Here is a 13,606-nt window from a genome sequence, read left to right on the forward strand (position 1 = left end):
AGGCGGCGGCCGCTCTGGCAGCAGCCATGCCAGGGGCTGGAGGGGCCAAATCTGAAGCCAGAGGCAACGGCCCTCTGCCTGGAGGAGGAGGGCTCATGGAGGAGATGAGTGCCCTGTTAGCAAGGAGGTAGCGACACATCATATATTACTCTTCGATTCAGTACGTCTCAAAATAGGCACTTGAGTCATATGAATGAATTTCAGATCTTGTTTCATATACTACAGAAAAGTGAAACTTGACACAGTTGCCATACAGTAGATTTAGCAAACCCCAATGTTGGTCGCAATGGATTTTGTTGTGCCACCTGAAGAATAAGTTCATGTACTCATCACTCTCACTATTCCTCAGTATTATGAGATGATATGTAGTAAAATCGTAATTTAAATGCACTTTGTTGCTGACAGAGAAGTATCACTGTAAGATCTAGAGAAATCTAAGGAATTTAGGTTTTAAAAATGTGGAGTTCAGGAGGAATTGTGTGGTCTGTGCTTTATGATATTAACATTAAACATGATGATATGTTTTTAAAAATAGCAACTGTTTTTCAGAAATAATTCTGGACTCTGTCTTACAGGAGAAGAATTGCAGAGAAGGGCTCATCACCTGAACCTGACCAGAGATCAGTAAGTACCATTAGATCCTTCTTGTCTGCTGTATTCATGGGGTAGGACTGGATAAGTCTGACTTCTTCCTACTCCATTCAAGCATGTACTAGGTATAAGCAAATTGATATTGGATTAGCATTTGTTGGATATGTGTATAATTATGTGTGTTGACATATCAACTGTCTTTACATGCTTGAAAGAATAAATAAATCAAATCAAAATCAAACCCCTGAACTTCCTGATGTGATGTTCGATTGATGTCATCATGTTCCACATTGGTCCATTTTTTTTTTACCTTAATTTGTGATTCTTTTCATATTTCTCAGGGGTTTTGTATCCAAATCGACTCTAACATTCCTTGGTTTGTCTTTGTGTGTCTCAGCTCGTAAGCAGGAGATCATTAAAGTCACTGAGCAGCTGATTGAATCCATCAACAATGGAGACTTTGAGGCCTACACGTCAGTTCAGCTAGTTTCATTTACAAATACCTTAGTTATCTGACAGACTTCTACTTCAGATTTTTCTGTTAATGTAACCTGCTCTCTTGTGTACTGCTTCAGGAAGATATGTGATCCTGGCCTCACATCCTTTGAGCCTGAGGCCTTGGGCAACTTGGTTGAAGGGACCGACTTCCACCGCTTCTACTTTGAGAATGGTAATAAATTTAAGTTTCCACTGGTATAAAGTTACAAGATCGTTGATTTAGGTTGACTACGATGAAAAAATTCCACAACATTTAATATTTAAAGAGTCATTTTTTCACACACAGCACCTCCAGTGGTAGTTCAGATTTTATTTGTCCAGAGTTTAGAGATCTTGGTTTCTGAGATTTTATCTTCCACCTCAGAACAGTGGAAGAAAATGGAATTTAATTTCAGTGTCAAACAATAAAATGAAAAAGCAACTACAAAGTACTGTAAATGAAGTGTTTGTTTTTTTTTGTCAACTGGAGTGAACGCCCAACAAAATTGTATTTTGAGCTTCTTTAGCTTCACACATATCAAAATATCAAATCTGCGTTTCACCGGAAAAGAGTAGAGAAATGTTAATATAAGCATCCAAAAATGTTTCTGTGGATCATCATGTGCATCTAAATGTAAAATGATCAACAACTTTTAGATTTTTGTGCCAAATGTTTTTTTCATTTAAATAAATGCAATATGTTTTGGAAAGATGTGGAAAATCTTCAAAAATAAATCATGCAGTCCTTCAAAATATGATTGAAGACAGATACTTATAAAAAGCAATTGCTTGCAGAGTTTTACACTGATTATATTTTCTTCAATGTTCTTAATTTCTTGTTCCACCTTTTCTGCATCCTCCATGTTATTTGCTCCTGCAGCTCTGTCTAAGGGGAAGCAACCCATCCACACCATCCTTCTAAATCCCCACGTCCACCTGATCGGGGAGGAGGCCGCCTGTATCGCTTACATTCGCCTCACCCAGTACATTGACAGCAACGGCATGCCTCGTACCATGCAGTCAGAGGAGACCCGCATCTGGCACCGCCGCGACAGCAAGTGGCAGAACATCCACTTCCACCGCTCTGGCTCACCCACTGTGCCCACCAAGTAAGGTCACCTCATGAGCGTCTGTGTGTGGCTGACAATAATGATGGGTATCCTAAACACAACAAAACATATTCTTATAAAATAACGAGGGTCTAATGTGGATAGTAGCATCATGAGGCATTGTAGAAAGCACTGCACCTTTCTTTACTCCCAGCTGCTGAACTGTGAAGGATTTCTTGGTTCAGTCTTTTCCCACCATTTTCTCATAAACCTAATGTTAAAAATTTACTGCCAAACACATTCACTACTAGCACATTTTAATACATACTGTACAAATGAGGCTCCAAAACAGTTTTCCATTGTTTGAGTAAAAAAATGGTTGTGAAATACTTCCAGCTACAGGCATAATGTAAATTCTCAATGGAGTTTAAGTTTTGTATATGTTTTAACCATTTGATTTCACCACTTCTCTGGTAGCAGAACACTTTGCTTTACCAATAGATCAGTGAAAGAAGAAAATATAATTTCTCCTTTTTCAGTTTATATTCAAAACCATAGTACAAATTCATTATTTGGCTTTTTTTGCAGTTGAGATCAAACACTGTTTTCCTCTTGACAGCAGCAGAAACAGTAAGAGTGTTTTACCAGTCTTTGTAAAATGTTGTTTTACAAGTGTATAGTTTGTAAGCACTGTGTATCTAATAATCATTCCGCATGTGATTTGTGTTCCAGCTGAGAGAATGATCTTTGACTACAACCCCTCCAGCCTACGGCAGTCAGCCGACTGCATCCTGCCTAACAAGTGTCCATCAGATCCTTCAGCCAATCCCTACCCATGATAGCTAGGCTCCACCCTCTCAGTGTGTTGTTTACATATTGTCGCTGCTGGACTGAAGATTATTGTACATGTTGGGGGTAAAAGGAGGGAGAAAAGATCTGTCTTTTTTAGTGAGAGTGTGGTGTTCATTATGGAATATTCCTGTCCACAGCATGTTTTATTACTCAGAGGATTTTCAGTAGAAGTGGTTTTCAGAGGAGCCAGATGATTCATTTTTAATGGGCTGGTGAAATATGTGAAACTTCCAGTTATCATGTAGTGAGAGTTTTCATTTGAATATTGCACATACTGCCAACTCATGAGTTGTAGTGATGTTTTCGCCTTCTGGCACAATGACCAATATATGACATATCTGCTTTTTAATGTATCTTTTCACACTTGCCATCGATTAAAGCTCCAACACAAGCTTGCTTTGTTTTGGTGATGTATAGGTTTTAGTAATTGATGTAAATCGCTCTCTTGCTTAATCTTTAGCAGTATCCATATGAACTGAGTTGGCTAATTTTACAAATCTGTTTTGTGGTTGGCCGTTAGCACAAAATACGTTTACTAGAAATATAACTACATGTTTAAAAGGGAAAATCATTTAAAACATGTTTTATTTTGTCTGTTTGGACCTCCATCATCAAAGCGCAGCATGTGATGGAGTGTAAACTGTAGAGATGCATATAGGCTGTTCTGACGCTTTCCAGTTAAACCATATTTTCATAAGGAGCTAATTATGTGAATTTTGCCAGTTTTGTTTACTTTTTATATTGTGATATTGACGCATATCTATAAACTCCTCATTGCTTTCTTTTAAAACCTGATTGGCGATCTTCCTTTATTCCTTGTTCCGTTATGCTACCTTTATTCTGTGTTTGAGTGGAAGCCAGTGTCGTAGAGCACCACGTTATAGACTGGACAAGGCTTGAGATGAATCATGTTCACACTGATGCCAAATTTAGCCAAAATGTTTGGTTCTCTAAGTTTACTATGAATTATTGCAACTATGATTTGAATTTCTAGCCAAAATTACCAACCAGAAAATCACCATTCTTATTAGTTATGTTATTGTAATTATGTACTTTTAGTATCGCTCTTCAGTTAAGATACAGAGAATTTGTTTTTTGTTTAATCATATTTGTCCTGCAAACATCACTTTGTTTTTATCTTTCTAAGATGTGTCAAAATACTCAATGGGACCCTGGTATAACTTCAATGTTACCATGATGGGGCAAGCCTAATGTATGTATAAGAAATATCAAATAAAATGTGATTTATGCCAAATGACTTGGTTTGTACTGGTTTCATTTGGTATTCTTTTGCTACTGTTTTGTCGGTCGACAAAACAAACAAACAAACAAAAAAACGGATGTGTAATCTGGAATCATTTATATTTTTAACGTCTTTATAATTCGGCTCATTAAGTTTTCATTGGTTTTAAAATTTTGCTCATCATATTATTTCATCATGCTCGTTTTCACATTGAGTTTATTGCAAAACCCTTTTTTAATTTCCAGCAGTTTGTATTTCAAAATTCCGTTTTCCAAAGTTTATTTCACAGTGCTGTTTTCCCCAGTGTCCTTTTTAATTCATAATGCCGCTTTTCAGCATAATGACTATCTGTCAATCAAGACCAAGAGGGCGGGGCCAGTTATGTGACTGGCTGCTCTTAGTTTCAGACGTAAGCAACAGCATATTAACAATGTCAATGTAGGTCTAGTGGTGTATTGACTACTCCAGTACGATAGGTGGTAGTATGCGCCTCGAATAATAAATGGAAGACCGGAAACGAACCCGAAACGGGCCAGGTGGAGGAAGAAAAGTTCGTTTCCGAGTTATTCGGAGAGGTTGCTAAACTGCTAGGGGAGGTACATTTACCTTAGCTTGAAAGAATATTGCAGCGGCAATGTTTTTGTAATGAAGTCATCCCTGGTTCAAGCTCAGATCACAGTAGTCCAGCCATTACCAAATGGCAACACAGCTGACATCACACGAAGGCACGTACAAGGTATGTAACGTTAAACTTTACCACAGCTTGATTAGTTTTGCTACATGTCCAGTGGATTTTTTTTTATCACCATAGTCAGTCAGACGTTAATTTGTTATTTACAGTCTTGTAGGGTTTAGTACTTCGTAACAGAAACACAAAGATGTGATAGCACAGGTGTAATGCCCGTCGGTGTTCTACTGGTTTATGGCACCGACTCGTGCACCAACAGGAAACACAACGTTCCACCTTAAAAGCTGCCGGTAGCATTGTAGCTGTTTTGTTAGCTAACGTTAACTGATACATAGGAAGAGGCAGCAGACATCTCATTTCTTTTCATTTTTGGAACAGCCAAAACTGTAAACATTTCCAGTGATGTAACGTTGGCGTTAGTTAAAGACAACAATAAAACCAGGCCCATCTCGGGCTAGCTAGCAGGTTGGGTTCTACTGATACTAGTTCGCTCCGGTACTTAAATAGCACAACACCTCTGTTTTTATACTGACATTGCACGATTGGCTTTTGTACCTTTACTGTATATTGTAACACAAGACGACTCAAACCACAGTTTTACATGACATTGCCAATATTTCCACTGCTAACAAGCAAAATAAGCATGTATGGGAGAGATAGGCGAAACTGCCCGTGATGATGATGATGATGATTTAACCCCTGAGAACTTTTTAAAGGTGATACCTTCCTCAACTTTCATTTCTGGGATCTCCACCAGCCAGGGGGACGTGCCTCGTCACTGACACACACATTCTTCTTCTTATGTGATCACGTGTTAGACACAGTTCCAGCCGAAGCAGTTAAATGTGAACTACCAGCTGCAGGACGTGGGGAGAACCGGATCTCATTTCAAGGTGATGCTACTTGTGTCATATCTTTAACATGTTACCACAAGTTATTCATTATACATTATATTGAAAGTCAGTTAGGTATTAATGCATGTATGTAATGTAATTATTTTGCAGGAAGAGACGATGATCCAGATGTTTTTAAGACTAGATTGAAGATACCTTCCCTCAGCTAAAAGACACAGGAGCATTTGTATTACTGAGAATCTCAGGTACAACACAAAGCCGTAACCTGTGCTCTATCCCAGACGCTGGTTATACAGCGAGATACCTTCACAGCCATCTGAGTGGAATTGGTCAAGCAATGGTCTATATAAGGCTACTGCAGAGAGGTATTGATCTGGAAGATGTGAGTAATGATTTCTATCATAATTTCCTATTTTCATATATTAATAAATTAAACATACAGCTGTTGTCCAACTAGTTTTTCTTTTCATATTGCCTGTAGAGTCCAACAACCCTCCAGCAACAAGGACCACTCTTAAAATGCCTGAGTTGTGACACAAACATTCCCTTAAAATGAGGAACCGCACCGTTAACTGCACAAGGTAGGAGTTTTCTTGTCATTTCTATGATGCTGTAATTTCAGTGAAATGATTTGCTGTTGTCATCCTGGACACCGTGGCTGTAGATCTTGTGGCGTGCCAAAGCAAAGCTGTAAAACTATTTAATATATTAATGGTATAAAGCTCTCTGTTAATCTCCCTTTTAGCCCATTAAATGGTGCTGAACCTCAGACTCTTAGAGAAGATCAACTTAGGCAGGCATTGTGATAGTCGGGTCAATAATTATACTGTATGTAATAGGGTTTGTTTGTTTTTTTCTCTTGCTGCTGTTGGGGAAGGAGTGATGGGGTTCTTTTTCTCAAAAATGATTTCTCTAGTGCAGTTTCATCTTAACTTTAAGTAATACATTTATACTTGTATTGGGAACATATGCATGTATGGTTGATACACGAGAGAATTCTGCAACGTTTTTATAATGAACAATTTCAAGCTTTTGTGAGCAGACATAAGTGTTGAACTACCTGTACACATGTTTATCCTGCTGTACTCTGTTCAGGAAACACAGACTTGACTAGATACTGTAGTTTGATGGTGAGCCAGATCACCTCACTCCATCTACCGCACTTTCCGGACTTATAAGCCGCTACTTTTTTCACTTCACGCACACACCCTCATCATGGACAACACACGATGAAATGCATATGATGCAGCCTTCATGTCCTTTTTTGGGGGTTCACCCGAAACAGCCACAATTCAGATTAAGGATTGCCCTGATATTGATATTCATACCACCATTCAGTTGGTTTGTATTTAGTTGTAATCGTTTTAAGGATGAACTGTTTGTTGTTGAATGTTAACATGTTATACTCCATCGACAGATTTAGATCGACATCGCTCTTTTGTACTGATTGTTAATCTACAACTTCTTGTAATGTCCTGTAGCTTGATGGCAGTGCTGAACTGACAGAAACGTCCTCAAGCTTGCTCTGTGTTGGGACCTGCCAGGGGACACACAAACCAATCGAGCTCCTTCTGTTCGACGCTGTAAGTAATGAGTTATTTTCAACAAATATTTTAGTTTTTTAGATCTGGATGCACAGCAATGTTTAAGATGTGAATAAGTGCACTTGTTCCTTAAAGCTAAAGAAATCCTCTGCACGCTCACAAGATAGTTTGAAATGCTTTTTCTACAATTGCTGATCATCTTTGATCACCTGTTTGTGGAGTGTAGGTTGTAATACAAACCTCAAGTCAAGCTGCTGAGGGAAGGGCTCAAGGAGACTATGGTGTGGCCACTTCTGACAGAAGGACCAGCCATGCTTCCTCTGTTCTTACCAAGAGAATCCCAGACCGCTCCCAGTTGTGAGGTAAGGTATCATCTGAAATTTATTTTTTTTTGTTTCTTTACATTGGATTGCACATTTATTATTGTTGGCATAAATCATTACTGGACTGTAGGTTTGCTGGGGTTAGTTGAGCGCCTAATTTGCCCCTGTAGTCCCAGTCATTATAGTCTTAACAATAAAAATAATAGTCTAAATTTGCTGATGGTCTTAGGCTCACAACATAAAAAAAATCCAAGTAAACAAATTCACAGAACTTAAGATGTACTGTTATACGTTGTCTATCCTAGAAAGGATAGTTTGGTCTGGCATGGATGAAGATGAGGAGGAAGAATGCTCTTGAGGACCAGTGCAGAGAGGCAGGGTACCTTCAGTCCTCCATTGAACTTGGTAAGTTAACTGCAGTAAAAACTTTACAATTAGGTTTCTCTGAAGTTGATCTTGTGCTAGTTATGTCAGTAACACAATACAGAGCTGTGGGGCCAGTGCCGAGTGCAAGAAATGATGGGTTTTGTGGTATTGCAGTAAAGTGACGTGCAGCTTTCAGTACAAATGATTTTCAAATGCACTACAATTAGTGGATTAGGTTTAGTAGCTTTAGTTATGGACTGTTTTATAGTCCATAAAAACTGGACCTACGCATTGTGTCAATTCACCTTTTTGTGCACATCTGAATTCATAAAGGGATCCTCACAGATGCTGAAAACCTACTATAAAAGTGATTAGAGCAGTGATTACAGGGCACTTGGCTTGTGGAGGGCCAGAAACTACAGTTTTTATGTTTATTTCACTAAATTACACTTGGCCCTTCTAGAAAATGGATAGAGAAAACATGAAAAGGCACAGTGATCTTCAGCTACCACTTAGGAATCTCTGAACAGATGGAGGAAATGTTTAGTCAGCGAGGGAGTGAATATGTTGATTACAAGCTACTCATTATGTACCAACTATATTGCTATATGTAATAATGTTACTGTTATTGGTTGTAGCATCATGTGAACAACTCTGGGAAGTCCTGCCCAGAGAAATGGCAGGAAGTACTCCGTCTTCCTGCACACTACTGTAACTGTGTCATTTTTGACTGACGTTCAGGCATTTCTCAGCTCCTGTTACTTTGGTTTTGGTTCAGGATTGATGAGTACACTATGTATTAACTAACCTACCTGGTTTAATGTTGTTTTCTTCTTCTTGCAGTGCATCATCCCATTGTTTTTGTGCATTCAGTGTACAAAGATACTGACGCCCAGCATGAGTTCCAGTTCCTTTGAGTAAGTAGACATTCACGTTGTCAACAAAGAAATCTGAACAGAAATGTAGCTGACATTTGTTGGTCTAAAACCAATAAGTGTAAAGGTTTCGGATTTCATCACTTATACGGTTTCTAATGGGATGAATTTGACTTGTTTCCCCTTTTGGCTTCCCGTCACTTTTAAGGCACTGTTAACATTCAGTAACAGGAAAGAATGAGTTCTGAAAGGCATGGCTCTGCTGCGTTGTTTTATTTGCTGTTACATCTTGTTGAGTCAGTCCTACATTAGCTTCATCATCTTCTGTCTGTGCTGTAGCCATAGATGTACAGACACTGTGGATTACTGGTCACAGCGATGAAAATAACTGAACATGATGCGTGATAATGTTCCAAAACATGAAGCTATGGTACAAGGATCCTTTTAGAAGCAGATTTATATTTATCCTCCACCTGGGACCGTAAGTGGGCAGTGTGTACAGGCTTTACAGGATACTGCCTGAGCACCGACTGAAAAGGAGGAGTGAGAATCGTCACACATTTTGCAGCCGCTGGGTTCAAAGTGTTACAGCGTTGAATCCATTTCAAAGTAAAATACCAAAGCTTGAGTGAGTGAGTGGGAATGCTGCAAGTTCTCCATCATCTGGTGCCAGTGGGAGCTGAATGTCAGGAATGGTGATCATAGTCGATGGACGGTGATTACGTGGTCCGGTCCTGTCCACACCACAGTCACTGTCAACCCAAAAGATTACCCATTTTAAGATGAGCATTTAGGCTGTGACAGTATTTCTTCTACCTCACGTAAGATACAAGAAGGTGTTGAATGCAGGAGACATGTTTCCTCCTGTCAGGTCAGCTGGTGCATCTGGTCCACAATGGGCTTTAAGGCTCAGTCGGGGCTAAACGATCATCTGGCACTGAGTGGATGGAGCACTAGCTAAAAGTACAGTGGCATCTTGGTTTGCGAGTATTTTGCAAAGTGAGGAAAATATTTTGATTCGATATACGAGCGAGGTCTCGCAATACGAGTAGTATGTACACTTTGTCTGGCGAGCATCACGTGACGGTCAACCCAAAACATTACCCATTTTAAGATGAGCATGTGTGACAGTATTTCTTCTACCTCACGTAAGATACAAGAACGGTCAGGATTAGCTTTCAAACCAGTTTTACTGAACATGTTTATCAATCGATTAAAACGAAAGGATAAAAGCAGAGTGTACTTTGTACTACTGTAATCATTTTTATATGAATAAGTGGGTGTGGAACGAATCATCTGAGTTGCCATTTTTTCTTATGGGGAAATTCACTTTGATATACGAGCACGTTGCCGGAATGAATTATACTCGCGCTCCAAGGTTCCACTGTAACTGCTTTTGCACATCCTGAGTCAGGATTAGCTTTCTCCAGGTATCAAACCAGTTTTACTGAAAATGTTTATCAATCTATTCTGTTTATCACATTGATTAAAACGAAAGGATAAAAGCAGAGTTCTGACTTTTCTCATATGGAAATGGTTCGGTGCACCAACTGACACAAGAGCAGTAAACATGTTGTATCTTAGAATAAATGGATCAAATATTTCCGTGCACCTGTGAAAACTCTTGTTCTTCCTTTCTGTGCAGTAACCACAGCTGCAGGGGTGAACGGTTGCCTGCTGTTCAGTCCTTGTTGAATCCATGCCACCACCAGTGACCAGAGCTGATGGTGAATATGATCTGTGCAGTGCGAGCAGGTCGGATTCTTCACCAGGACTGAGCAGCCCCTGGGCCTCCAGCAGGACGGGACACTTTCATACACATCTCACCACAGCCGCTCAATGCTATGAAGACATACAAATAAAGGGAGTTGTTCATTTTTTAAAAACACTGTGTGAACCAGCTTTTTCAATTAGTCAAGGCACAGTGAACATGATGATGTGTAAATATATTTTGAACTGTCCAAAATAATAATTCAAACTGGCTACACTGTGGTGTTCAGGCTGATGTGGAGGGGATTTTTTTTTTTGTCCCTACCGCTGGTTGTGGACACTTCTGCCTGTAACGCGAGTTCCTGTTCTGACCCCATCATCTGGACCATGAAGTGAACAACCTTCACATTTTCACCTCCCTTTGTCTGATCTGGGGAAAAAAACAACACAGATCAGATCTAATAACAGTAACATTTGGACCGTCATCCAATTTCTGTGAGCCTGAAAGCATAATTTTACGCATACTGCATTTGTTGCCTTACTTACCAGACTTGTGATGGTATGCCATATGGCCAGACTTCTGACAAGAAACCATCAAAAACAGCTGTGGCTGTGTTGGTAGCGTGGAGGTAGACAAGTAGCCTTCAAAAAGCATCCATCCCACCATGGACAATTCTCCAGCTGTCAAAGCAAAAAAAAAAAATAGCATGAATGAAAATTCTAGGTGCATTACTGAGCACATTACCGTCTCAGACCCGACCACAGTTTCCACTGCGAACCTGCAAGATGACATACATTGCAAGGAGCTGGCATGATTATGTTCTATGTGGATATCCATGTTGTCCAGAATAGGATAATGCTTTGACGTCATTCCAGATTTTTTTTTTCTTATTATTATTGGTTTTTCAAAGCAGGCTTAAAATTTATCTGGAGCTGCTGTCTGAGCAACAATTCGTTAAACCCAAACCTGCAATAGTGCAACTTAATTACAACTAGTTGGATCATGACCAAGACAATTTGGAGTGAACCGCATCCAGGAAGTCGTTTACTTGCTCATTTTCTCACAGATGAGAACGCGAGCAGAATCATGTTCATTTATTTATCCCACCTGAACAACCTATACCTGACACGATATAACCAAACAAAGGTTTGTCCTCTTAAAAAAACAAAAGAATCTCGATTTTGACATACAATAAACACTGCTGAAAGAGCAATAGAGCCAGAACCTATGGAAACAATGCAACATTTGTCACAGTTGAACAAACTATTGACCAATGATAAATGCAGAACTCACTTAGCTGAAAACTGCTTAAGCATCCAATGCTACCTATCAGGAGATTTTAAAGACATTTGCTTTTCCCAGTAGGTTAATGACCATCTTTTAAAAATCTCTTGCATGCATAAGGGGAAAGACATCAATAGTGACATACAAACGTCACTCATTGCCAAAGAACACTTCCTGATCCACAGCTGCCCACTCTGTTTATCCCTACTTGCAATCACACGATCAAAACTCAGCCAATCAAACAAATGTTAATCATGGTTTCATCTAGGAACTCTTTGCATTTATTTAATGCACAAACACAAGACAGCTTCAACCAACAAATCAAACCTTCATTAGCTGGATGAGAATAACAGCATTATTTTAGCCTGGGAGCAGTATATTAGCCTAAATTACTGAAGCCATTTCTGAAGAACAGGACCAAGACGTGTTTAAAATTAAAAACAGGCATTGTAACAGTTAGCCCGAATGAGAAATGTATAAAAGTGATGTTAAATACTTACCGAATTAGTTTGTGATTTGCATCGATAAGCCAAAGGCAGTTTGCACCTGGAACAGGGCACCTCGCGGTCTAAAGGGACAACTCTGGACTGACATCTCATGGAATCCATAAGTCGAAATCCTGACAACAGACAAAGTATGTTTACTTACCCATAAAGTGTTGTTGCACTATATCAACTAAGTAAACAGTCCTGTTAATTTTCATTCTTAAACAGCCCTAATCCTATTTTTTTCCTCTGCTAGATGGTGTAGTTTCACACATAACTTCACAAGGTTATCATCTTATGTAAGCCATCGTGAACGTTGTATCCCTCTGGCTTATAGATGCCCCATCATCAGTTTGCAGCCAGCACTTGGGTGACAATGCTGAATATCCAGGACTACGGCGTCCAAATCTTCATGTCCAATGGGAGAATATCACAGTCAAAAGAATAAAGAACTTATGACAAAAGATCCTCTGTTTCTAGTCAATTGCTAGCTTAACGAATAGGGAAACTGAACATTCATACAACAGACTGCTTAAGCATTTCACATCGTTAACTCAGTTATAATGTATACTGTGCAAACTAGTTCAGCTATTTAAGATCATATCTGTTGTAACTACGACTTTCCCATCTAATGTTATGCTATTTATCCCCTTGCTGCTTTAACGGTGTGAATTTCCCCATCGCATGTCTACCAAAGGTTTAAATCTAGCCACAGGGGCTGCAAGCCCGGATAAATAGAGAGGGTTGTGTCAGGAAGGGCATCCGGCGTAAAAACATGCCAAATCTAAACATGCAAATCATCAGTGTGAACTCCACACAGGATCGGTCGAGGCCCGGGTTAACAACAACCACCACCAGTGCTGTTGACCTACAAGGGTGCTGGCAGAAATTGGACAACAAGGTCGAAGAAGGAGAGGAGGCAGAAGCATTCGTAGAGAGAGAGAGAAGAGGAAAGGCAGGAGTATAGGTCTGAGAATAGGGACTCAACGTTGGCACAATGACAGGGAAAGCTAGAGAGCTGGTGGACATGATGGAGAGAAGGAAGGTAGATATACTGTGTGTGCAGGAGACCAGGTGGAAGGGTAGCAAAGTGCGTAGCATTGGAGGTGGATACAAACTGTTTTATTATGGTGTGGACAGGAAGAGAAATGGGGTAGGAGTGATCCTGAAGGAGGAGCTTGTGAGGAATATTTTAGAGGTGAGAAGAGTGTCAGACAGGGTGATCAGTTTGAAGTTGGAAATTGAAGGGGTAATGTTGAATGTA

The 13,606-nt window shown here is 39.7% G+C and overlaps 1 protein-coding gene and 2 long non-coding RNA genes across 8 annotated transcripts in view; 2 read left to right on the forward strand and 1 right to left on the reverse strand.

Annotated features, from left to right (window-relative positions):
• The window catches only part of camk2d1 (calcium/calmodulin-dependent protein kinase (CaM kinase) II delta 1), a 104,354-nt gene extending 100,127 nt beyond the window's left edge, over nt 1–4,227 (forward strand). Inside the window, exons 16-19 of the mRNA XM_020594854.1 lie at nt 989–1,064; nt 1,167–1,261; nt 1,949–2,177; nt 2,850–4,227. Coding sequence (XP_020450510.1) covers nt 989–1,064; nt 1,167–1,261; nt 1,949–2,177; nt 2,850–2,853 — 404 coding nt within the window. The 3' untranslated portion in view covers nt 2,854–4,227. The remainder of the gene's footprint in view (nt 1–988; nt 1,065–1,166; nt 1,262–1,948; nt 2,178–2,849) is intronic.
• Nucleotides 4,228–4,647: 420 nt separating this feature from the next.
• Nucleotides 4,648–10,594, forward strand: LOC109957205 (uncharacterized). 6 transcript variants are annotated; one of them, XR_002274516.1, is made up of 9 exons: nt 4,648–4,948; nt 5,617–5,793; nt 6,036–6,136; nt 6,236–6,335; nt 7,236–7,337; nt 7,525–7,660; nt 7,927–8,026; nt 8,831–8,904; nt 10,508–10,594. It is a non-coding gene; the product is annotated as an uncharacterized LOC109957205 (long non-coding RNA). The 6 variants fall into 6 exon arrangements; XR_002274513.1 differs by having other exon boundaries at nt 4,651–4,948; nt 5,905–6,136; XR_002274518.1 differs by lacking the exon at nt 4,648–4,948 and adding an exon at nt 4,978–5,395 and having other exon boundaries at nt 5,905–6,136.
• LOC109957206 (uncharacterized) overlaps nt 9,302–13,606 on the reverse strand; it is a 7,620-nt gene continuing 3,315 nt past the window's right edge. The window contains exons 2-6 of the long non-coding RNA XR_002274519.1: nt 12,358–12,476; nt 11,119–11,253; nt 10,898–11,002; nt 10,475–10,704; nt 9,302–9,596 (exon numbers count right to left, since the gene is read on the reverse strand). This is a non-coding gene — a long non-coding RNA (uncharacterized LOC109957206). The remainder of the gene's footprint in view (nt 9,597–10,474; nt 10,705–10,897; nt 11,003–11,118; nt 11,254–12,357; nt 12,477–13,606) is intronic.

The sequence above is a fragment of the Monopterus albus genome, unplaced genomic scaffold (assembly GCF_001952655.1).
Source record: "Monopterus albus unplaced genomic scaffold, M_albus_1.0 scaffold25.1, whole genome shotgun sequence".
NCBI lineage: Eukaryota > Metazoa > Chordata > Actinopteri > Synbranchiformes > Synbranchidae > Monopterus > Monopterus albus.